Source organism: Falco peregrinus, chromosome Z, assembly GCF_023634155.1.
Source record: "Falco peregrinus isolate bFalPer1 chromosome Z, bFalPer1.pri, whole genome shotgun sequence".
In the NCBI taxonomy this organism is placed as follows: Eukaryota; Metazoa; Chordata; class Aves; order Falconiformes; family Falconidae; genus Falco; species Falco peregrinus.
The window spans coordinates 45061393-45084405 of NC_073739.1; the positions used below are offsets into that span (position 1 = coordinate 45061393).

At 40.3% G+C, this 23013-nt stretch overlaps 1 protein-coding gene across 1 annotated transcript; it reads left to right on the top strand.

Moving 5' to 3' along the window:
- The first annotated feature begins 617 nt into the window (after positions 1–617).
- Positions 618–22149, top strand: ENTREP1 (endosomal transmembrane epsin interactor 1). Its single transcript, XM_055791687.1, is given in 11 exon segments — positions 618–698; positions 7816–7926; positions 9837–9959; positions 10717–10824; positions 10944–11038; positions 13530–13659; positions 14278–14350; positions 20114–20237; positions 20239–20416; positions 21501–21591; positions 21594–22149. Coding segments are annotated over 11 exon segments (1209 nt in total). The 3' UTR covers positions 21689–22149.
- The last annotated feature ends 864 nt before the right edge of the window (positions 22150–23013 follow it).

Consider the following 23013-nt stretch of genomic DNA (forward strand, 5'->3'; position numbering starts at 1 on the left):
CTGAAGTTGCAGATGGACATTATGCCTTTACTGTTTGCATCCCTTTTCCTTCTTTCTTTACCTTGCTTAAAGAGAGCAGTATAAAAAAGGATGCAGTATCATTGTGGCACTGTTGCTTCATTGTGACAGGAGCTGAGCATTTGGATAAAGTTGCTACAGATTTTTTCTGGGTGACACTTTTGCAAAGCCATTGGAGCTCAGAAATAATGCTAGTGACCCTTCAAACCCCCAGAATTGTGGATAAGCTTATCTACTTCCATTTGGTCTGGTTTGTTACCTGTTGATGAATCTCACCCAGGCACAGCTACTGATGAATTCTTGCATTCTATTTTATAAATGCAGCAGAAACAGGAAGCATTGGAGTGTGTGTGGTGCATGTGTATTTGATGGGGATATTTTGGCAACTGATACAGAAATGGCCCTATCGACTTGCTGCATCACATATATTATGCCGCCAAAGTAGGATATCTCCACAGCTGAGAAGCCATGAGCCCTGATTAGCAGATCAGCAGATTTCAGTAAACGTGGTATATTGCCCAAAGATATACTGCTGAAACCAAAATTAGTCGAAATACACAGTTTGGAAAGAACGGTAGCAAGGTTAAGATGGGTGTGAGATGGACATTGTGATCTTGATGGTAATTCCTTATGAACTACAGGTATTTATTAACAACTGTTTTGATGATAAAACAGATGAGGTAAGATAACGTTCAATTTGTTCACAGAAATTGTAGCTATCCCTTCTAAGGAAAATACTTTTATTTGCATTTATGGTCTATGCTTATGTTTATTGATTTTGACATGCAGAAGCTGACTGAGGAAAGACTACAAAACCCATCAGATTCATGAGAAACCATCAGTTAGTGGAATTAGAACAGATCCGGCAGCCCACGTGAGGTGAGGCTGCAGCAGCTCTATGTCCCCAAGTCCAGCTGCTAGTGAGGCTGAGTGTGTGTTCCTAGCAGACACATGCACACAGAGCGTGTGTACACAACACATAGATGCATATTTACACATGGCCAGCCACACAGATAACACAGACAAATACACAGAGCACTCAAATGAACGCTAACAGTGCCAACAGCCTCATCCTGCTTCTCAGAACAGGAACAGTAATTGTTATTCATAATAGGGACAGCAGCAGTGGAAGAAGATGATTACTTGTTCCACATGAGAAACCAGAAGAAATGGCCAAAAATACAGTGAAACTTATTACAAGGTATTCCATCTTGGCCAGGTATTTATTAACAACTTTTATGACACATTTCCATGACATGGAGTATGTGGTGGCCTGTAGAGGCAGATTGTAGCCCTAGAGAACGTGTCAGCATCCTCTGAACCCAGAGCCATTCTGGCCCCAGCTGCCCAAAGCCTGCCATGGGAATGGAACAAGGGTATGGGGCTTCATGAGTCACATGTGGCTAATGGTCCCTGTGTACCCAGGGGAAGAATGAGCCACTCAGATATGACCATCTCCAGGCTCTCAGGAGTGGCCCCAGACTGGGTATCCGTTGTATGGAAAGCAATGATCAGAGCCCCCATGACCTTGTTTCTCTTCATGAGTGTCTTTTGACACCATAGTCAGTGTTGAGCTCCAGTAATTATTTGGGGTTGTAATTTACTTTCTAAGTTTTAGTATTTCATTTGTGCTTCCAGTTGGCTGTTTCTGGTTTTATACGTTACAGTGTTTTGGGTAAGACTTTCTTACCTCCTAGAAAAGATATTTCGCTTTGTTTGTCTGATAACCTCTCTATCAAGTACAAATGTAATCCTGGTTTGTCCTTTCCTTTCTTCAGTCTGTTCTGATTTTCCACCTTTTAAACCTGACCAATATTGTTATAGAGTAAATTCAGTTTTCTGTCTCTCCTTTAGAAACTTTTGCCCTAAATCTTTCCACTTACCACATACTCCACAGTTTTCACGGCAATGGTCCCAGTAATACTGGTCTTAGTACTCATTAGTATTATTTAATCTCATCAGCCGCACTAAACGCTTACTGGTGAGCTATGGTGGTTGGTCAGAGGGATCCTACTGAATACACTAATTTAATGTCATGGTTCTTTATAATCCTCTCATCTAGCATATACATGACAACAAAATTCTGCTTAGGCAAATCAGTATTTATTATCTAATTAGTAAATAAATTATAATAATAATATAAAATACTCTTAGTAATACTAATAGTACTGATACTACTGTTTAAATGATACTTAAAATAATATTCCCAGCTGGAGACTCGTCACAAGTGGGTTCCCCAGGGCTCAGTGTTGGGGCCAGTCCTGTTTAACGTCTTTATCAATGATCTGGACGAGGGCTTTGGGTGCACCCTCAGTAAGTTTGCAGATGATGCTGAGTAGGGACACGGAGTGTTGACCTGCTGGAGGGCAGTCAGGCTGTGCAGAGGGACCTGGGCAGGCTGGAGCGATGGGCCGAGGCCATTCCTGGGAGGTTCAACAGGGCTCAGTGCCGGGTCCTGCCCTTGGGTCACAGCAGCCCCACACGGCGCTACAGGCTGGGGCAGAGCGGCTGGAAAGGGCCTGGTGGGAAAGGGCCTGGGGGTGCTGGTCCACAGCCGGCTGAGCGTGAGCCAGCAGTGTGCCCAGGTGGCCAAGGCGGCCAGCAGCACCCTGGCTGGTACCAGACACAGTGTGGCCAGCAGGACCAGGGCAGCGATGGTCCCCCTGTCCTGGGCACTGGTGAGGCCGCACCTCGAACGCTGTGTTCAGGTTTGGGCCCCTCGCTGCAAGAGGGACGCTGAGGTGCTGCAGCGTGGCCAGAGCGGGCAGCGAGGCTGGTGCAGGGTCTGGAGCACAAGTCTGATGGGGAGCGGCTGAGGGAACTGGGGCGGTTTAGCAAGAGAAGGAGATTCAGGGGACCTTATTGCTCTCTACAACTACTTGAAAGGAGGTTGTAGGCAGATGAGTGTGGGTCTTTTTTCCCCAGGTGACAAGTGACAGGACAAGGGAAACTGCCTCAAGTTATACCAGGGAGGTTTAGATTGGATATTAGGAAAACTTATTCACCAAAAGAGTTGTGAAGCATTGGAACAGGCTGCCCAGGGAGGTGGTGGAATCACCACCCCTGGAGGTGTTTAAAAAATGCATAGATGTTCTTAGTGATGTACTTGGCAGTCCTGGGTTAACAGTTGGATTTGATGATATTAAGGGTCCTTTCCAACCTAAATGATTCTGTGATTCTAAAAGTGACAGGAGTGCAAGCCTGCAGGAAAACACAGGGCAGTTGTGCTGGGTATAGTTAAAGTGTGGCAGCTGCAGGTGCTGGGGAGCAGTTTGATGCCTGCAAATGCATGGAGTCAAGTAGTTAACAATGTGGATGCAGGCTGGGTGAATGCAATTCAGGCTTTCAGCTGTGTCAAGTACTTTACGTCTCTGCTGTTAGCTAGCGTGCCAGCTTTTGTGTTCATACATGTCATCAGTTTTCATGTAAAGGTTTGTGGGGTTTGACTCAGAAAAGTCCAAGTTGCACGTTCAGTATGAATCATTCAGTCTGGTTATTCTCATGTTTTACAGTGTGCTAACATAAGGATTTGAAATTTTTATTAGAAACTTCTTTTAAATTAAAAAATGTTAATATTTTTAGGTCTGTGACAAAAATTTACAGATCTTCATTGGAAAACAGAAAACTTTATGGAATTCAAGTATTTATTTGAAACCTTGAAAATTTTTGAAGCATAAAATTGTAGCAAACATTTAATTTAATTGGAAAATTTTGTCAGAAGAAAAATATTTCCCAGCAGCCGTAAAATAAAGATTTTTAGGGCTAGCTACTGCCTTCTTGATATCTGTACCTTGAATAATTTACATAGATGGAACTAAGATTTAGTATTTAGACCACAATACTTAGTTCTGGTGCTAGCGAAGTGGTGTTCTTAAATTTTAGCCCTTCTAGTAACAATATAAAACACTGTGAACAGCACCTGCATATCATAACCCTAACCCTACAAAGCAAATTTCTTCCTATCCATGTACTTCATAATAAAGAAAGACATTTGGCTTTGGTGAGAACTACTGTAGTAGTGCCTTTTAATCTGGGTTTTAGAAGTAAAATATCTCAATGCTAATATTTTGGTTCACATGCAGGTCTCCACCATTAAGTCAATAAATGGTATTCATACAAAGGTTTTAAAGTCAGTATAAGCAAAAAAAAGAAATATGCTTTTAGCTTTTATAATCAGGTCAAAGTCAGATTTCCTCTGATTATTTTTTTTAATAATTTATTTTTATGCTGAAAAACATTCTCATTTATATGGGGTGTTTTAATGTTGCATTAGAAGTACGTGACTTTTAGTTAAATTAATTAGTCTGTCTTTTACTTCTGTGTGGCTCTTTTTGTTGACAGTTGTGTTGCATGTCTCCATATGGTATAATAAATAGCTCTCACAGTTGATAGAAGATTAGTAAGGTCCCGTAATTAATGCTTAATTATTGCTCTTGCTGCTTTGCATATGGAAAAATAATATATTGGCTTTCCTTTTCCTGGAAGGATGTTTATAAAGTATATATATAGAATATATAAGATATAAGAGTTAATAATTGCGGACCAAATGTTTTTCTTTTCATTTAATTTTTAAGTGCCTGCTTGGGCTTCAGTCCTGTATGTGGTGCCTATTAAGGTGAAAGCAGTTCTTCTCTGGCATTAGATATTAGCTTCAATAGTGGTAGCAGCAGGACAGCAAGCAATCTACCTATACAGAATGGGTGATAGGGTGAGAACCTTATCTTGCAAGTTTATGCTGCTGCAGAGTCCTCAAATACATGATGACCTCTCACCTGGACGACAGTATCCATGCAAGGCATTAGCAAATACTGCATCTAATATTAGAATACACTTTGTTTCCCTATAGTTTAATTCATATAAATGTTCCTCGAGATTTTCTGTAGCTGTTCACAGTCCATGTGTATCTAATGCTCAGAAGATGTAGGCTGTGAGCCATACTAAATCCATAATTCGAGTTGTTTCCATTTTTATCACTTCAGTTAAGACTAGTTACTTCTGGTTTGTCTTTTGAAATAGCATATTTGCCTGTTTATTCTAAGTTGAGGAGTACTCTCCTGGTCTACGTGTGGGTGGGATCTTTCACTGGGATGAAGTGGAACACCTGATTTATGTTTGTAGGTGAGTAGTGATGGAGATGTTTGAATTTGTATCCGCAGGATAATATAGTCTGTAAAATAAATTGGCAAGGGTGCATGTTAGATAAATGGACAGTGACGTGCATTGAAAACTCTTGGTGAGTTCACAGTTGATACAGAACTGGGAGAAATGGCTGAAAACCCAAATGTTGCCATTCAGAGGGACCTGGAGAAATGGGCTGAGAGGTCTCATGAAGTTCAGCAAGGGGAAATGAAAAACCCTGCCTGTGCAGGGAAATGACCCCAGTATGCACTGGAGAACAACTTGCTGGAAAGCAGCTCTGCAGGGAAGAACCTGGAGATCCTGGTGGACAACAAGCTTACCATGACACAGCAAAGTGTTCTTCTGGCAAAGAAGACTAATGGTGTCCTGGCCTGCATTAGGCAGACTTGCCAGCAGGCTGAGGGAGGTGATCCTTCTTCTTTTCGTGCACTGGTGAGGCCATACCTGGAGTGCTGTGTCCAGTTCTGGGCTCCCCAGTACAAGTGAGATGTGTATACTGGAGCAGGTCCAGTGAAGGGCCACAAAGATGATGAAAGGACTGGAGCATCCCTCCTCTGAGGAGAGGCTGAGAGAGCTGGGGTTGTTCAGCCTGGAGCAGAGAAGGCTCAAGGGGGATATTCTCCATCTCTGTAAATAGCTGATGGGAGGGAATGAAGAAGAGACAGCCAGACCTTTCTCAGTAGTGCCTGCTGACAGGATGAGGCTATGGGCACAACTGAAAAAAATAGGAAGTTCCATCTGAACACAAAAGACAACTTTTTTACTATGATGGTCAAAAACTGGGGTAGGTTACCTGGAGGGTTTGTGAAGTATCCATCTGTAGAGATACTCAAAACCAACTGGTCTTCATCAGCCTGCTGTAGATGATCCTGTCTGAGCAGGAGATTGGACTAGATGGTCTCAAGATGTCCCTCCCAACCTCAGTGATTCTGTGAAGATGCTGACCAGTTATGGAGCAGAAAGAAAAGGGTTTTTTTCTCTCAACTCTAAAGTACAATAGATTATTTTGTCCACTATTGGATATGTAGTAGTGAATGTTGTAGTTATGGTTCAGATCTTGGTGGTGTTTTAGATTGTGTGTAGAAGAATTATTTTTATCTTCTGCCTCTTCAGCGGGCATATTAGATTATGCAGTCAAAAATGGACTATACATATAATAAAAAATAGGTTTAAACTACATTTTTGTATGGTAGAATTTATTAGAACATAAAGGTAGAAATTATCATCCTTATTTTGCATATTTATAATATAATTTTCCTTTTCTTCTTAGATTTTAACATGTTTCTTCAAAAAAAATTGTGTGATTTTTTTTTCTTAAATCTGTCTTAACTTTATGTCATTTCTTGCATTTTTAATTTAGACCATTTTGATACAAAGGAATTTGACTGAGCAGACTGTTATTAACAAGGATTCTTTTGGACATTAAAAACCTGACACTTGCTTTGCAGGATTGAGTGCTTAAAATTTAAATATGTCAAGAGACGAATCTGTTATTTTTATTTGCCTCTAAAGAAGCAGTTGTACACATAATACTCTCTCCTGAAGTGCAGAAAAATTTTGCGTGTATGAAATGGGACAGGAAAAGTTCTTATATGTGTTTCAAATCCATATCCCACATCTCACATAAGCACAGACTGCAGATTATAATGGCATACGTGAAGGTAAGACTTCATTTTATACACTGCTTCTGCCTGTCCTTGTTCAAGTACTCTGTTACTCCTGTCATTGCTGGTCTTTTAGATGGTTTATAAAACTGAAGTTATTGTCCGATTTATGAATGGAGGTGTTCTGATTTTTAGTGGCCAGGAGGAAATAAAATTATATAACCAAAGACCCTTAAGTGTCTCTGTCCTCATTGTACTGGGACAAATATTTTTCATTTATTTGTGCTGCAAAATACTTTTGGAAATTCTTGCAGAATAACTGGTGTCTTAAGTTGTTTCCTTCTCAGGTTTCTTACTAATGTAAATGTGTTGAGAGGTAAGCTCAGCAGAAGACTGAGATACAGTGGAAGTCGGATGGCTTGCAAATATTTGCACTCCAGAAAAACCTTTAGCTGGCTGCACTTTTCTGTAGTTGCATGTATTTTACTACTGCAGAGCTTGTGCAGAATAAGGAGAGAGAGAAGACAGAGTAACCATTTACTGGTTTAAAATAAAATGACCTGGGGCACTGAAGTCCTGGGGAGTTTTGAGAAGGGGAGTGTCATTCCCAGCTTCAGTTTGAGAGTGGGATTTCTACTTCAAGGTGGAACCAATAGGTTCCTTAAGTTGGGTTCCCACTGTGCGGCAAATGAAGAGATGGGACGCAGCTTGATACAAGCAAATGTCAATTTATTGTACAGAAGCACGCGTTTTTACACGCTTTCAGAAGCTGCGCGTTTTAAACTAATTGGTTCTTGAAGCTAAGCATTGCATACTAGGCAATCCCTGATTGGTGGTTAACTACCATCAATTAACAGCAAGGTGTTACCTTTCCTTGGCGCCATCCTTGGCGCCATCCGTCTCCCACTCCCCTGTGCTCTGCAAACATGCCCCATCATGTTAATTGTTGTCTAGACAAGCTCGAGCAAATTCCCCTCAGCTAACTGATTGCCACGCATGGTCCTAGTTTCCAGACCGCCCCTGCACCACTGCTAACTTTTTTTTGCTGTTCCAGGCTAAACTATTTGTTCTGCTTTCTGTCATCTGTGTTCTGCTGAACCTGGCTGTATTTATATTAGGGTGTCAAGGCATTAATTTTCTGCTCAGTATACCCAGATGCAATTTGGTGAGCGACGTATTGATTTACATGTATTTCATCACAGAAATTATACATGTATTTCTTCCATGTAAGCTTGCTGTCCTGGGATCACGAAGTGTACTAATATAGAGATGCAAGTAATACAGATCAGCATGGTGGGGGAAAAACCCCCACCTGTCTGTTTTCAGGCCTTGATTCAGTTCAAATTGTGAACAGACCCACTGAAATCCACAAGAGAACTTTTTTGTCTGTGTTCCTAAACACTTGATTTTTTTTACGTTGCAGTCTTCTTAAGGTGTTATAAATATGTATAAAAATATATATAAAAATATATATAAATATAAATAAAAGATGTTATGTTTCAAAGCTGAAGACCCCAAAAAGATGTTTTGAAAGGTTTTATTCTTAGCATACTTAGCCCAGAAATAGTTTTGTTTGACTTCATTAATAGCTGGCTTCTGTCTTCAGGGTCTGAAGATGCAGCTGATTTGGTACAAGGCTTTCTAGACAATTTTATGGGGCCATGTAGGAGGGAATCCCAAATATAACCTTAGAAAATCTTTTTTTGCAGCATTATACACTGATTTTTAATATCATAGTAGTTTAAGAACTAGCATAAAGGATTTTTATAGTAATGTAACAAAGATAAACTGTTGAAAAAAGGCTGGGTGGGTACTGGTGAGCTACCTACAGAAAGCTTGGTCAGTATAATCTGTGTGTGGGATTATTTTTCCAGGTTTGCTTCACCTGGTGAGGAAAACTTGTGTTGATACCATACATCAAGAACTGTGATGAAAAAATAAAAGTAGAGCAAACAGAGCAAAACATAATAGTTTTTCAGAACATTTCTACTTGAGGAAGAGGCAATCTGCACAAGAAAGGACAGGATGCAAATGACTTTTCTGAAATCAGTGTCATAAGAAGTGGAAGAATGTCTATTTATGAACCAGAAACTGTGGAATAATTGAAATTGAAGGATACAGGGTCACTTGGGGATAAAGATAATTGTGTGTAAAGGCTTGAAGGACTTAAAAGGTTAATGGAAAGATTTTTTAATATTTATTTTCATTCATTTATTGCTTCAAGAAAGCTATTGTTTGTTCCTTAACATGCCAGTAGGTATATTGCAGTGAGAGTCCAAGATTACAAGCACTTGGCAATCTAGATTCACCCAATATCAAGGTACCAAAGCAGCACAGAGAACTGCTAATGTTATTCCAAATGAGATGGTTAAACATTTCAGGAGTTTTGGAGCACTCTGTGATTTCAAGCATTGTGTACAGCCAAAAGGCATTATTGAAATAATATTTTTTTTATATATGAGGTTTATGTATGTGGAAGACCTTTGACACTATGACTCTAGAGAGTATGACAGCTAAACCCTTATTATCTCTAGATAGATAAACATTGAATTTCTACTTCAAATTAATGTTATCTTAGTTTTTAAAGTTACGAACAACAGTGGTGTACCGACATAACTATTATTGATTTGACTGCGTTGAAATTTTACCTCTGGGTTTCATTCCATCCATAGAGATGCAAAACATACTCATGAACGAAAGAAAAGGTGTGCACTCCATATACAATGGCTTACACATCAGTCACAGAAAGAATTTTCAGGCTGCTATGAATCTGAAGGAGCATGGATACTAAAATTGCTTAGTAATCAGTGCAGCTTTGATTTCAACTAAGTTGTATTTAAATTTCTTGAGCTTATCAGTAAATCTTCCTTTCAGATAGGAAGATTGCAGAATATGGCCTTATAATGCATGAATCATTGGCTTACCAAATGGTACAAATTTCATTTTACAAGCCTGCATTTCCAGTCTGCTTTGCAGCCAGAGGTAGAGTTTAACACATAGGCTCTATATTATGCCGATAAATATGTCACATAAAACAGCCAATAAATTGAAAAGTGGAGTTTTGTGTTTTTAAAGGTGGGTATGGGTGAAAACAAGGTTTGTTTCTGCTGTGAAGAACATTGCACTGAATGTACAGAAGAGATAGTGCTGAAGCTATACCACGTGAAGCCGTGCAGTATTGCTCACCTTGTTCTCAATGCACCCTGCACACACTGCTCAATATGACTGCTTTGATAATGTCCACACTTGTGCAAGAGTACAGTGCTGAGGCAACTGCTGTGTTTACTGTGAAAAATTGTTATTTTTCTGGTCTTCCACACTGGTCAGAAGCTCTTTATGGTTCTGTAACAGGTTTTTTTCTCTCATCGCTGGGTTTTGACCAGTGCATTGCTGATCTGGTATGTAGTTCTTGTCCTGTCTGTGTTTTATGCAACCAGAACTACAGCTTAATTCAGACATGATTGCATGGTTAAATACAGTGTAAGTTTTAGCTATGATTTGATGTCTTTGCTGGTCTTTTATCTTCTCAGCCTTAATTGCCTTACAAACTGCTAAAATACAACTTCCAAACAGCATCACCTTCAAATATAAAAGTGTGCTAACATTTTCTTTTTAATGGTGATTATCTCACATCTGGATTTTCCACAGAAAAGTTAAGAGGAAGCTTATAATTCTTGGATGAATAGATGGACTATAAGTAACATCTGAGCAGTATTAAACCTGTCTGGATCTCTCTGTCAGGAAGTACAATAGGGCAAAACAAGCTTTTGCAAATTACTCCAGGCTTGGAGATTATTTGTCCTGAAGACTTCATCACATATGTTTCTAAGAAGTAATTGTCATCATCAACCTTGTGTTTTCTGTATTTGCGTTTGTTTTAGTTTTTTGTTATTATTTTGACATTTACAAATACTTTGATTTAATCTTTAATTTCCATTATCTTCATGTTCTTCAGAAAGTCTGCATTGCTCTTTGTGTTCTGAATGCTGTAAGCACCATGATCTGCTTGATAGCAGCTGCCCTGTGTTACTTAAAGATTTCTGCAACAAGAAGAACCATCATAGTAAGTGAAAGCAAAACATTGCCTGCTATAAACAGCAGTACTAACACTATTGCTAGATTAAACAGCCCAGCAGTTTTGTGTATCTTGGAAGGTTTTTAACAGAAGTTTCATTTGATTAGGCTGAGTCTCAGATTGGAGACCAAGATCATGTTTTTGTTCCTGATGATTGTGTTGCACCTGGAGCTTGTGATTCTTCTCCAGAAGCAAGTCGCAGGTAAACCTCTACACTCTCTTACCTTCCTTTAGTGTCTTTGGAAACAAATGAAGATTTGCATAATCTTCATTTTTCAAGACCATTTTCTCTGTTACTAACCAAGAAAGTTTGGTAACTTTAGGAAAAAAAAAGGGGAAAAAAAGAATTAAAACCCCGTTGAGTTAGGAGGCAGTGTATATATGGTGTGGGTGAGTGGTATAGTTTTGTGGTTTTCAATTTAGAATCTGTAGAAACTGTTTCTGGGTGAGAGAAGTACTGCAGTTTGACATGGCTGAAAACTTTTATGATGCTGTCAGGAGCAGGTGAGGGTAGTGACGGAAAGCCAGGCACAACCTGGAAAATAGAATACAAAGTGTTTTAAGGCATGTGAATTTAAGGGAAGAGGCAATCTATGTGGGGCAGCAAGTCAGTCATCTGGAGTCTAGAAATCTACCCCAGTCCAGTTTAAAATATCATTTGGGGACTAGAGGCATTTGCCAAAATGCAAATCTGCTTGTCCAAGTTGTGTATTCTCAAATTCAGTGTGTGCCTCAAACTGAAACCCTGTGCTGCTGACAGTTCTTTTTTAACCACCGAATGTATTTCTGCTATTGAAACACTAACGTTTCCAGGAGGACAAAGCCCTGACGGTGTTGTTCAGCTGAGGTATGAGTGCAGAAGGTGGGAAAGAAGTGGCAAAGGATGTGCATTGCCCCTTCATGTCTTGCTTGCCAGCGGTGGTACAGAGCCTCCCTACGGTCTGACGCACTGTCTCGGCAGTGGGGTTCGCTGAAAAAGCTTTGACTCCTATTCTCTACCTTTACTGTACCATTACTTCAAAAAGATGCCAACTTTTTGACTAACACAAGAATTTGCTTTGCTTGCATAAAGAGTGGAAATAAAGAAATAAAGAATAAATTGACAAACATGCACATCCTGGAAATTACTTTTATATTAGGGGACTTAAGGGAATGCTTTTCTAGTTGCACATTCTGCAATAAGTTTTAACATGGTATACTTTTTGGATGCAATTTTAATTTTCAAAGCGTGACTAATCTGGGTAGGCCAGATCAAGCATGTTTAAAAATAAAACTAAAGTTCAATAAGTATATAATTTTGTGGCCTACACTGAATGTAAGCTCAGCATGAACGTACTGGAAAAATGTGAAAAATGTGACGAATTAATGTCAAGGAGGCACCAACCTCCCCTGTTCTCCAATCTTGTTTTGAAGCTTTTAGGGGCAGATGAAATAGGCTGAAATGAAAAATGATTTTAACATGTTTTATTTCCACCATTTTTAAGACTAAAAAAGCAATGACCGGTTATCAAATTTTTTTCTTTCTTTTCCTCAAATTTCTCCATGTAGTCCCTCCAATACCTTGACAAGAGCCTTTTGGTCCCCAGTTCCTTTTCCCCTGTAAGTAGCCTTCCACCGGCAGCATTTCCATTACCTCTGCTCTTTCCTCTGTGCTTGCAAGAAATAATTTTCACAGTCATCTTTGTTCCCTCCAACCAGTGTCCAGAGAAGCCCTAAACTCTGGAAGGAAGTACTTGCTCTTGTGTAACATTTCTTTGTAGAGAGATCACATCTGCTAGTGATAGCTGTAAACCTGACACGGGTCCAGAGAGCAAAACACATGGACTTCTGTGTGTTGCTTGAGGTTCCTGCTCAGTAACAAATCAGCAATTAAAAAATGTATTAAAAGAGGAGAAAAATTGAGACACTTTGGTTCACAAACTTCTCTGAAGATTGTGTGGAGAGGGTCCCCTCAGCAGCCCTGCTCTCTTCCAGTGTTAATGGTTAATGGTGTAATGTAAACTTATGTTATCACAATCAGCATTTGTCATTTTTCTCCAGGCATTGTTCTGATTTCTTCCCTCTCAGAGCTACATCCTAGGAAGATGATACAGCAAAAGATCTTTGGGATTTCTGCTGTATTTAGGGGTTTGGAGAGCAATTTGAAAATTCAGAAGTAAAGTTAACCAAGATATACATTTGCTTCATACAAGCCTTCATGAATTGATCCAACTATAATATCCTTAATCAAGCATCTTCACAAAGATAGCCTTTAGTTTGAATTTACCTTTTTCTGTGCAGCTGTATCTGAACATAAAACATGAGATCAGAAGTATCTTGAATTTCCATTACAATTAAGAATTCAGTAGTTCTCAAAAATCAGAGCTAGGCTGTTGCATTTTGAGTGAACACCTGTATTTGAATCTCTTGAAACAAAACTGAATCTCTGAATTAAAACTGAAATGGGTTCCCAGGTGCAGTACTGCCCAAAGGCATTTGAAGCTCTGGTGAAGCACTGGAGAGGCACCTCCTTAGGAGCCATTTCCTGCCATCTTCTGGGAAAATCTCTTGCAGCTCTTGACGAGTTCATTAGCTGTGGCTGCGATCTCAAAATCTGAGCTGGCACAGGGAACCCGATGGAGTTTGGTAGCAGGTGATTTTTTTTTCAGCTGGAAATCCATACTCATGGAGTCTCTTGGTGCTATTTGTTGCAGGATTCTTGGCTCTGATGTGAATCTATTGCCCTGTGGTTATGGAGCGCTAATCAAAAACATTGAAGTGTCTTGTTCTCTGAAGCAACATCCTATTTATGAAATTCCATGGAGCCAGAGCAACTCTGAGCAGGTATGGCTCACAGGATTTTAAAAGTGTAACATGACCACTATAAAGGTAAGTTTGCACTGAGGCATGTTAAACATAAGTCAGGTATCTTTTCATTCCAGAGTAGCAGGAGAATATATTTGGTTGCAAATATGAGTTTCTGTAAATATCACTGAATATTTTAATTATCACTTACCTTTAGAACTGAAAAGTTTTCCCCAGCTGGAAAACTCTGTTGGGGCATGGCAGAAGGAGCAAAATGTACTGTGGAGCACACCTCTTGCTGGTTATTCTAGAGGACCCCTGTGCTGCCTCCTTGCTTTAATTCCCTTCTGCACCTGTACTCCTCCCATGTGGGACTAGGTCATGATTTTGCCATGCTCACTGATCTTTTTTCAGTAGTGTTTTCAGTGCTTTCCCCCCAGAAATACTCGCCAGGATAACATGTGCTGACCTGGATCATGAACGTTAAATTTATACATTCACTGGTCTTGGTTTTGCAGTGGAATTAAACCCGTATCACATAGTCCCTGTGCAGTTAAGCAAAAGTATTCACTTTGTAAGATGGATGTTGCAGTTCTTAGGAAGTACCAGAAAAAAGATAGTGGCTTGTGATTTTTCAACTTTTCTATTTTATTCTAGGAAGGTGCACTAAAAAGGGTCATGGAAGTTGCTGTTGAATCAAGGGAAGTGAGTGATAGGCAGGCCGCTCAAGGTAAAAAACACATTTTAAAATTTGGTCTGTAACAGTCCTACCCAACCCAGATGACTCAATGTAGCAGCAACATTATTATTTCTTTGAAAGGCAGCCACCATATTGCAAGCTGAAGATACAGAACCGTGATTGTTTTAGGCGGTAGGAACAGGGAGTAATGTTTAAAATACTTGAAAAGTTGTTTGCTCTTAAGATATGAAAATAAAGATATATGTCCTTCTTAGTAATCTACAAAGTAGTTGTGCACTTTACATTCATACATTGTAAGAAATTACGTCCAGCTCCAGTGCTTCCATTTGTTTTATATTCACGATGGTGCCTGTTGACATTTTGTTACTGACAAAAATAGGAAAAGGATAAAATAATACCATAGTGTGTTGAGCTAAATGTGAGAATTACTCTGTTCTTCAGCCTGCACTGGAAGAATTACTAAATAGTTTCTACATACAGGTACAGGACGTAGCTACACTACTTACAGAGGCCTCATCAAACTTTGCTCAGTATTGTTTTAGAAAACCATGGAAATGGTTCCAAGTTGGTTTTTAGCCTAATCTGTCATCGTTCACGTTTGCAATTAAATATTACCGGCTCCCAGGTAAGTCACAGGCAGTTTTTCCAGTACAGCCCTAGTGGAAATCTGTTCTATTTTTCATTTGAACTTGCCATTATGCAGCAGATATCTGTTGTGCAACAGATGGCTATGTGCCTACCTGCACAACATGCACGCCGCAAGAATATAGACAGTAAAGACACTTGGTGGGGAGGGGTGGCAGGGGAAGTCCCAAATCTACTATTTGACTGCGGTTTCTCTTCAGCCAACGTACTTCTCAAGCTGTAGGAAAACTTTAGTGTGAAGTTTATCAGTTGAAATTGTCCCTACTAAGTGGTGGCAGGAAAAAAAAAATATGTTTACATAAAAGCATACTTTAACCAAAAACCAAGTCTTTTGAAGTTCCCTTACACTCCGGGAGTCTGCCTGAGACCTCTGAAGACAAGTACTTGCATGCTTCTGTTATATCATCAGTTGTGATAACCAGAAAAATTTAGAAGAGCTGTAGCAAAAATCTTAATTCTCAAGGAATTCTTATTGATAAAATGGCTCTTGCTTTCTTGGGGCTCTTTGAGCACAAATGAAAATAGGATGTCAAAAATAAGGCTGCATGGTGACTATTTAAAGTTATGAGAATGGCAAACAGGAAAAGAATACTATAGAAAATGCAACTTGTGAAGGAGAGTCAGAAAACCTTGGGTTTTTGTTTTAAAAAATGAAAGCTATGATGAGGCATTGTTTGAGGTATTGTTTGCATTTAAAAACTTCCTTTGGAAGCAAGCAGATCTAAGCAAAGGTCCTAAGTTGTACCCTCCTCCCTAAACTTTTAACTGGCTTCTCCATCTCCCCCCACCCCCCACCCCCCTAAAAAGATCTGTAGAGAGACGTTTAAATCTCAGCCTAGTTGTTAAATTCAGATAAAGAAAAAAGTGAGCATCTCAGTAAAGAATATTAACGTTGCTTCTTTGATGCCAAGGCTTTCTAGGGGTAATTAATTTAAGAAAAGGAAATATGCTGAGCAGTATCTCTTCCTCTCGTTATATTTAGGGAGATGTACTGGGTCTGGCTGGGATGGAGTTAATTTTATTCATAGCAGCCCAGATGGTGCTGTTTGGGATTTGTGACCAAAATAGTGTTCATAACACACCAGTGTTCTAGCTCTTGCTAAGCAATGCTTGCACAGCATTGAGGCTTGCTCCATCTCCTACTCTGCCTCCAAATCCCCTCCCCTCCCCCTGCCACATCCCACCCCTCACCCTACCCCCTGGCAGCAAGCAGGCTGTGGGTGAGCAAGAGGATGGGAGAGGAGACAGCTGGGACAGCTGACCTCAACTGACCAAAGGGACGACCCATGCTGTATAACATCATGTTCAACAGTTAGGACTGGCTGGATGTCAGTCACCTGGTGGTGAGCAATTGCTTTTGCATCACTCATTTTTCTTCAGTTTGTTTTGTTGGTCATCCCATCCCTGTTGCCTCAAACTGTCTTTATCTCAACCCATGAATTCTGTCACTTTTGCCATTCCAGCTCTTGTCCCCACCTCGCTATGGGGGCTGTGACTGAGCAGCTGTGTGGGGCTGAGCTGCCTGCTGGGGTTAAACCACAGCAAGAGGGAAACACAAAATGAGGGGATATCCTGGAATTGTGGCAGAGGAACTCCATCGTCTCTCTCAGCTGATGTGTAGAGTTACAGCCTATAAATAAAAGCTGAACTTTCAGTTTATGCTGGTAGCCTGCAGTGTCAGGGCATTTGTGTATGGTGCTGTGATTTTCTTGGCATCACCAGAACTGATCTGTAGCTCCCGATGGAAGTTAAAGCTACACACTACTCCCTGTCAGCAGAACTGGGGGAGTCCTGACTGCCGGCTGCACAAGGAGCTGTAAGCTTCTCTGTGCCAGCTGAAGTTGTTTTACTGACTTGAAAAGTACTCCTGTCAAGCAAAGTGGGACTTTCCCTGCCAACTGTAGTAGGAAGACATGCAACCTTCTGCTGATGGCTGGGGATGTTTGGAAGCTGGTCTTCATTATCAAATACTAGGTATATGCATTTCCAGTACACACCGGCTTAAGCCAGTTACATCTCTGACATTTAGAATATTAATATTATGAAGAATTATTGTAAGATTGGTTTATCATAATTATCATAGGCAATCATCTGTTTAGTAATTAGTAATTAATTTAATTCATTAGTAATTAATAAAAAGACTTCTCCAGTACCAACAGCACTGTGCCTCAAGAACTGACTGCTAGCACAACTCCATTGGTGCTAACAAGTTTATAGTGGTGATGGATTCTTTAATCCTGCCTGATTCTTGGCCCACCATGCTTTGTTGATGGTCCTACCTACTGACTTTCAAGGCTGGTGTCTGCTTGATGTAGGTTGTGTCACTGTTTCTTTGCTTTAGAGATTCTAGGTTGCATTTGTTTAGGAGATAAGGTGGCATGCTCAACAACTACATATCATCAAAGCCTTAATTTTTGCAAATGCCCTGGTCACTGGTACACTCCTATTAGACTAGCAGCACAAACATTTGCCATGTTCTGAACAAAAGACTGTTTAAATTGATTTGGTATTTTACTCTTGCATGAGAAAGAACATTGTTTTCTGTAATATGCCAGGTGGCATCAGAGGGAGGTATAGAACCAGGCTTGGTGAGAAATATATAGCTTCATCCTGTCCTGTTCTCTAAAAGGCAGTTGTGGGACTCGCAGTATATAATCCCACCCTAAGGAAAAGGAGGAATGTTGACTAATTGGAAAGATGAAACCTATCACAAGAATTCAGGAAAATACTTCTTCTAATAAAGAACCTCATGAAACAAGTTTTTAAATTGCCTTATAGCGACTGATGGCTGATTCATGAGCTACTGAATTGCAAACAGTGACTGGCCCCTGTGAACGTATCCTCTCACGTCTGCTTATATGCAGGAGGATTTCAGGCTTTGTGAGATTTAGTTTCCACTCCAAGAAAGCTGTAGCTCCCTTCTCTCTGATCAGGTAGTTAGAGATAAGGTTTACACCAGGCAGAACTGTATTTTTTTGCTATTCCAGTTGCATAAGGCTGAACAGGTTTCTGCAAACGTTTAAGCAGGCTTTAGACCAGTGTTACTGGTGAGTGTGGGTATACGCACACATACTTGCACCTCTAGGCTTTTGTGTCCAATCATTACAGATTTGAGGGGGAGGGGGAACGACAAAAAAAAAAAAAAAATCAGTAATAATCTCTAATAACGGCTGCTACAAGATCTACCTTATTCTGACTACTTTTCCTCCACCTTTGATGTTCCCGACTACTCAGCTGAAAGCACTCCCGAGCCTGCCAGCAGGGTGAGCCTTTCACGGAGCTGGGCGCCTGCAGGACGGCGGTGCGCCTTCAGTCCCCTGCAGAACCGATGTACGAGTGACCTGTTCTGCGCTACTGGTTGCTGCAAGGTGACTTCGTTTTCTCTGTCAGTGCTGATGTTATGAGTCCTTAAAAAATTATTTGTGTAGGTTAGTACCCTGAACCTAGCATCTGCAGAAATCACCTACTGTCTCCCAACAGAGTACCTACATCAGCAGTTTGTGCTTTGCCAAATCTCCTCCCCCCAACACCTTAGTCTTGCTTGGTTTTAGGCTTTCACATGCAGGAACACGGTCTGTAGCAGGCATTGTTATTCTGGGGAGGAGGGAGGGATGGTGAAAGATGAGGCGGGAGCACACAGGACTTCTCATTTAAAAACTTGCTAGGGGAGTTGTCAATGTGAGCAATGTAAAGCAAAATTATCTTGGTTATTTCACTTGCATGTCTCTTCTTGTTCCATAGCATCACAAAAATGAAAACGCAATACAAAAAACCTACAGTGTAGAGCCAATGAAGTCTGTTGCATCCACACTAGTGTCAGTAATCCATTTCAGTTGCTGTGGAAAAACTGCTAATGTGACTACAGAGTTCTTGATTCTGTTGACAGTCTTAAAAATCCACTAGTTAAGAGTCTTGCAGTTTTTATTAAAGGATGTTGGAATCCCCCATATTAACTGCTGATTCATAGAAACACTCACAATATGTAAGCAGGAAGGGAGCGTGTCAGTAACAACCATTTATTCTGAATACTGACAGCATGCCTATCAGGATTACACTTACTATTTTGTGGAATGTTTTTATGTCTGCTACATCATGTGTTTTCTCTACTCCTCCTATCGAGTTCCAACACAGCACCCTGGAGAATTTGCTGCTGAAGCAATAGTTACATGACACAGCCTATTCATAGCTGTGAAAGCAAAGCGTTTCTGCTGTACAGAGACTCCATCAGTCAGAAGCACCCGGGCTCTTTAGGCCTGGTGTAACTGAGGTTAGGTCTGTTCAGCACTGGACCTGAAAGCTGAATCCATGAGTGCTGCAGAAAGGGGATGCAGCTGCAGCAGAACAGTGGAAGCTGCTCCAAGTTAGTTTGTGCTGCTCTTGCTGGAAAGTTTTGCATCTGCTTTGGGTACTGTTGTGTTTGGCATAAAGCCAACATTAAAGCGCTTCTTGAACAACCTGTAGGTGCTCTTATTTTTTAACAAGACCAAAAACTGGTGATTTTTATTTAGATCAAAGGCAGGGGATTTTTATTCAGACCAAAGACAGTGGAATTGATTCCTCTTTGCCCCTTGTTTAGTCCTGAAAAGGTAATTTTGAATGTTGGGGGTTTGTTTTGTTTAATTTTTTTATTACATTTCCACTTTGTAGTATTACTAGCTTCCAGCTTGGTAATTATTTTCAGATAGTTTGTAACTAGCCCTCTTCACTGGTAGTAACTGAAAGTTACAGAGTTTAGTAGAGATCATGAAAGCCTTCAAACTTTGCTTAACCTGCTTTGTATACCTGTATGTTAACACTGGCACTCGATGCTCATTTCAGGTCTGTTCAGAACAGAAGCAAAAGAGAAAGGAACAGTTGTACACAAAATGGCAAATAGTTTTCGCAGAAATGTCCCTCCAGACCCTTTGACACGTGATATGTGCTTAACCATAGCTATGTATGACTATTTTACAGGCATTTTCTCTAGTGTAAATCCAATACAAGTGAGCCTTGCATGCTGCCCTGATCATGCCAGACTGTTACGTTTTACGTCATTAAACTGTGCACTGCATCATCACTGAGTCAGGAACAAAATGCCAAGGGATACTTGTTGAACAACAGCACTGTGAACCAAGTGGATTGTCTGCTTTGTTTGATCTTTATCTTCAGGGGGAGTGCTCAGCTATGAAGCTGAAACAGAGACTGAAGGAGAACCACAATGCTGCTCTGTCACTTTGCTGAAAAGTCTGAGAGGAAGAGCTCTGAGGGGAAGACTCCAATCTTTGGTAGAGTATGTGCTGCATTGAAATGAAACAGCTTCTGGCGAGGATCCTAGAGCAGTTCTCCTGTAGCATGAGCCCTGACCTATATGAATGTGTGGAAAATATCAAGTCTGTTTTCAAATCAGATGAGAAACATGGGGCAGAAGCTATCACCAGTGCCCCCTTCCTTGAGCAGGTAGTTTTGTTACTTGTATTTCTTAGGTGATGTGGAAACCCACTGGCCTTGGTTTGGGAGTACATGTTTACATTTGTCACTCTGCTTTGTGTGTAAAAGTTTTTGAACCTAACTAGCTTTGCTACTGTAGATTTATTTAGGGAGTGTGTGAGAGGCTGCGCAGGTGAGATGTCTCTTGCTTTATCAACCACACAGCCAGGAAGGTTTTCGCAACACTGAATATGTGTATTTAAAAGCTGAAAGAGATGGTTTTCTGTGGTAGAATCATGAACTGTAAATAACATGATAGTGCATGGCAGGCAAGATGGAAGAGATGTTACAAAGGAGTTACTATTATAAATGGAAGCTGACAAGGAAATTTATATGTAAACCCACTAGAAGCAACTTTTCTAGTTGCTTCGAGTAAGCAACTAGACCTAGTACTAAAGGAAAAAAATCAGAAAAACGTATGCTTACATTGATGGAATGAATATTCAGAAGTTTCAGATATTATAGACTTCATCAAACAAGCAATTTTGGTAGCTTGCAATTTGGATAGGTGAGCTGATCCACACATGGTACAAGTGATTTGCTGTGACAACTGGTTTTGGTTTGAGTTCTGAAACAAAACACATCAAAGACTGTAATTTAGGCTCTGCAGATAAAGTGAGATTTCCCACTGGAGCCTACAGGCAACAAAAACCTCAACAAATTTGACATGAACAGCTGGGAAAAAAATTCCTTATGAGACTAAAACTTATTGCACTGACCTGAAAGTTATTACAGTCCAGTGGCAAAAGCCATTTAGATTCCCATTAAGCAACACCTGACATGCCATGGTTTGGTGTGAGTTAATTCTTGTGCAATTAAAAAAAAAAAAGAAAAAAAAAAAGAATCAGAAAAGACAACTCTTAGTCCTTTTCCCAATTGGGTTTGCTTTTCCCACACCTTCTTGACAAACAGAAGTTTTAGTCTCAGCATTTTGTATTATTCTTTAAAAAATAACAGACAACAGCACAACTAGCTTCTTCCTAGTTGGTAAGAAACTATTTTAATGGAACAAAAGCCTGAAACCAAATCTGATACACTTTCTTTTCTTTTAGTGATGGCACCTGTCCAGCAAGCCATGTCATCAAGTGCCCACGTGTTACCTTTCAGACAGTATCCTGGATTCCTGCAGCTGAAGGGGTGCGGTGACATGACTACTTTCACATGGATGAGGACCAGTTAGGGGAGAGGAAGATCCAGACAGCACAGTATCAATGGCATCATAGTCTTATTGGCATTGTCAGGGAAACCATAATTTGAGTCACTTTCTGTCTTTGTTTTTGAGCTGTTTTCTGTTTATTCCTCAGTAAAGCACTTCTGTTAGATATACATCCTCACAGGAAAATTGTCTTTGGCGAGTAGATGAAAAAGTGTGTCAATAATCCATTTTTTTTTATACCCTCACACTCAAGGCTGCTAAGGGGACGCTTGTTCTACAAAGCCTATTAAGGAGATTGCATGCTGGCCTTCATGGCTCTCAGGTGCAACTAGTCTGTTTCCCATACGGTACTGTCCTGTTGCATCTCTCTAGTCTGTCACCACTTTGGACAGATTTGCTTTTTTCACTCAACTGACAAGAGATGGCAGAACAGCCCTATGCCTTCATTTACTGTGGTGAGGCAAGGACAGTTAATGCATGTGTGCACTTTGTATCTTGCTGGAGAGCAGGGTCAGTGTCAATACCTATGTTCATCTGGTATGTGTTACTGTAGTTCCACTGTTTTTTTGGTTTGGTTGTTGTTGTATTTTTTTTTTTTTTTTGCCTATAGCAATTTACTTCCTAGTGTAGGCGCTTGTCACATACCAGCCGCTATCCATGCTGGAAGCATGTATGCAGCCATCTCAAATCCTCTGCAGATGTGCAGGTGACTGCCTAACGTTGTTTGGGCAATCTTTATCACCTACCACTAGGTCACAGTGAGCTGACACCTTCTGGCTAATAAACAAATGTATATGCCTGTTGGCTCAAGCTGTTGACTGCAGAGAGTTTGTTAAGCTTTGTTCTGTGTATTTGCTGCTAACACAGAATACAGAAAAGATTTTCAGAGCTGGGATCTAGCACACAGATTTTTATTTGCAAGACTAGCTGTAATCTTCTGTGCCTCAGCAGGATGGCTAAATATTCTTGCTACTGTTTTAACAATAAAGTATAGCTTCATTTAAACTTACTGAACAGCCTCCAGACTGAAAACCAGAGAGCTTTAAGGGGAGTTTCAATTGACCTTGTTCAGAAGCTGAAACTGTGCAGTACGGGTTGACTCACTAAAGGTAGTAACATGAATAAAATAAAATGCTTCTCTCTGTACTGGAACTGGTGGTTTATTTTTCCTGTCTAGTAAGGGAAATATGTTAGGGGTATTGAGTTTGATGGAGTACTGGCATGTTGGTACATTTTGCCCTCAGAAGTAAGAGCACAGCAAGTGAAAAATGAAGGGGTTTGTTTCAGAGAAGAAAGAAAACACCATGAGAACACATTGCTTTGTTACGCTAGCTTTTACCTCAGCTCTGCTACATATTTTGCAATTTCATCACATTTAAAACTCCAACTCTTCTTGTTACGTGCATCATCTTAAGCAGGAGTTCTT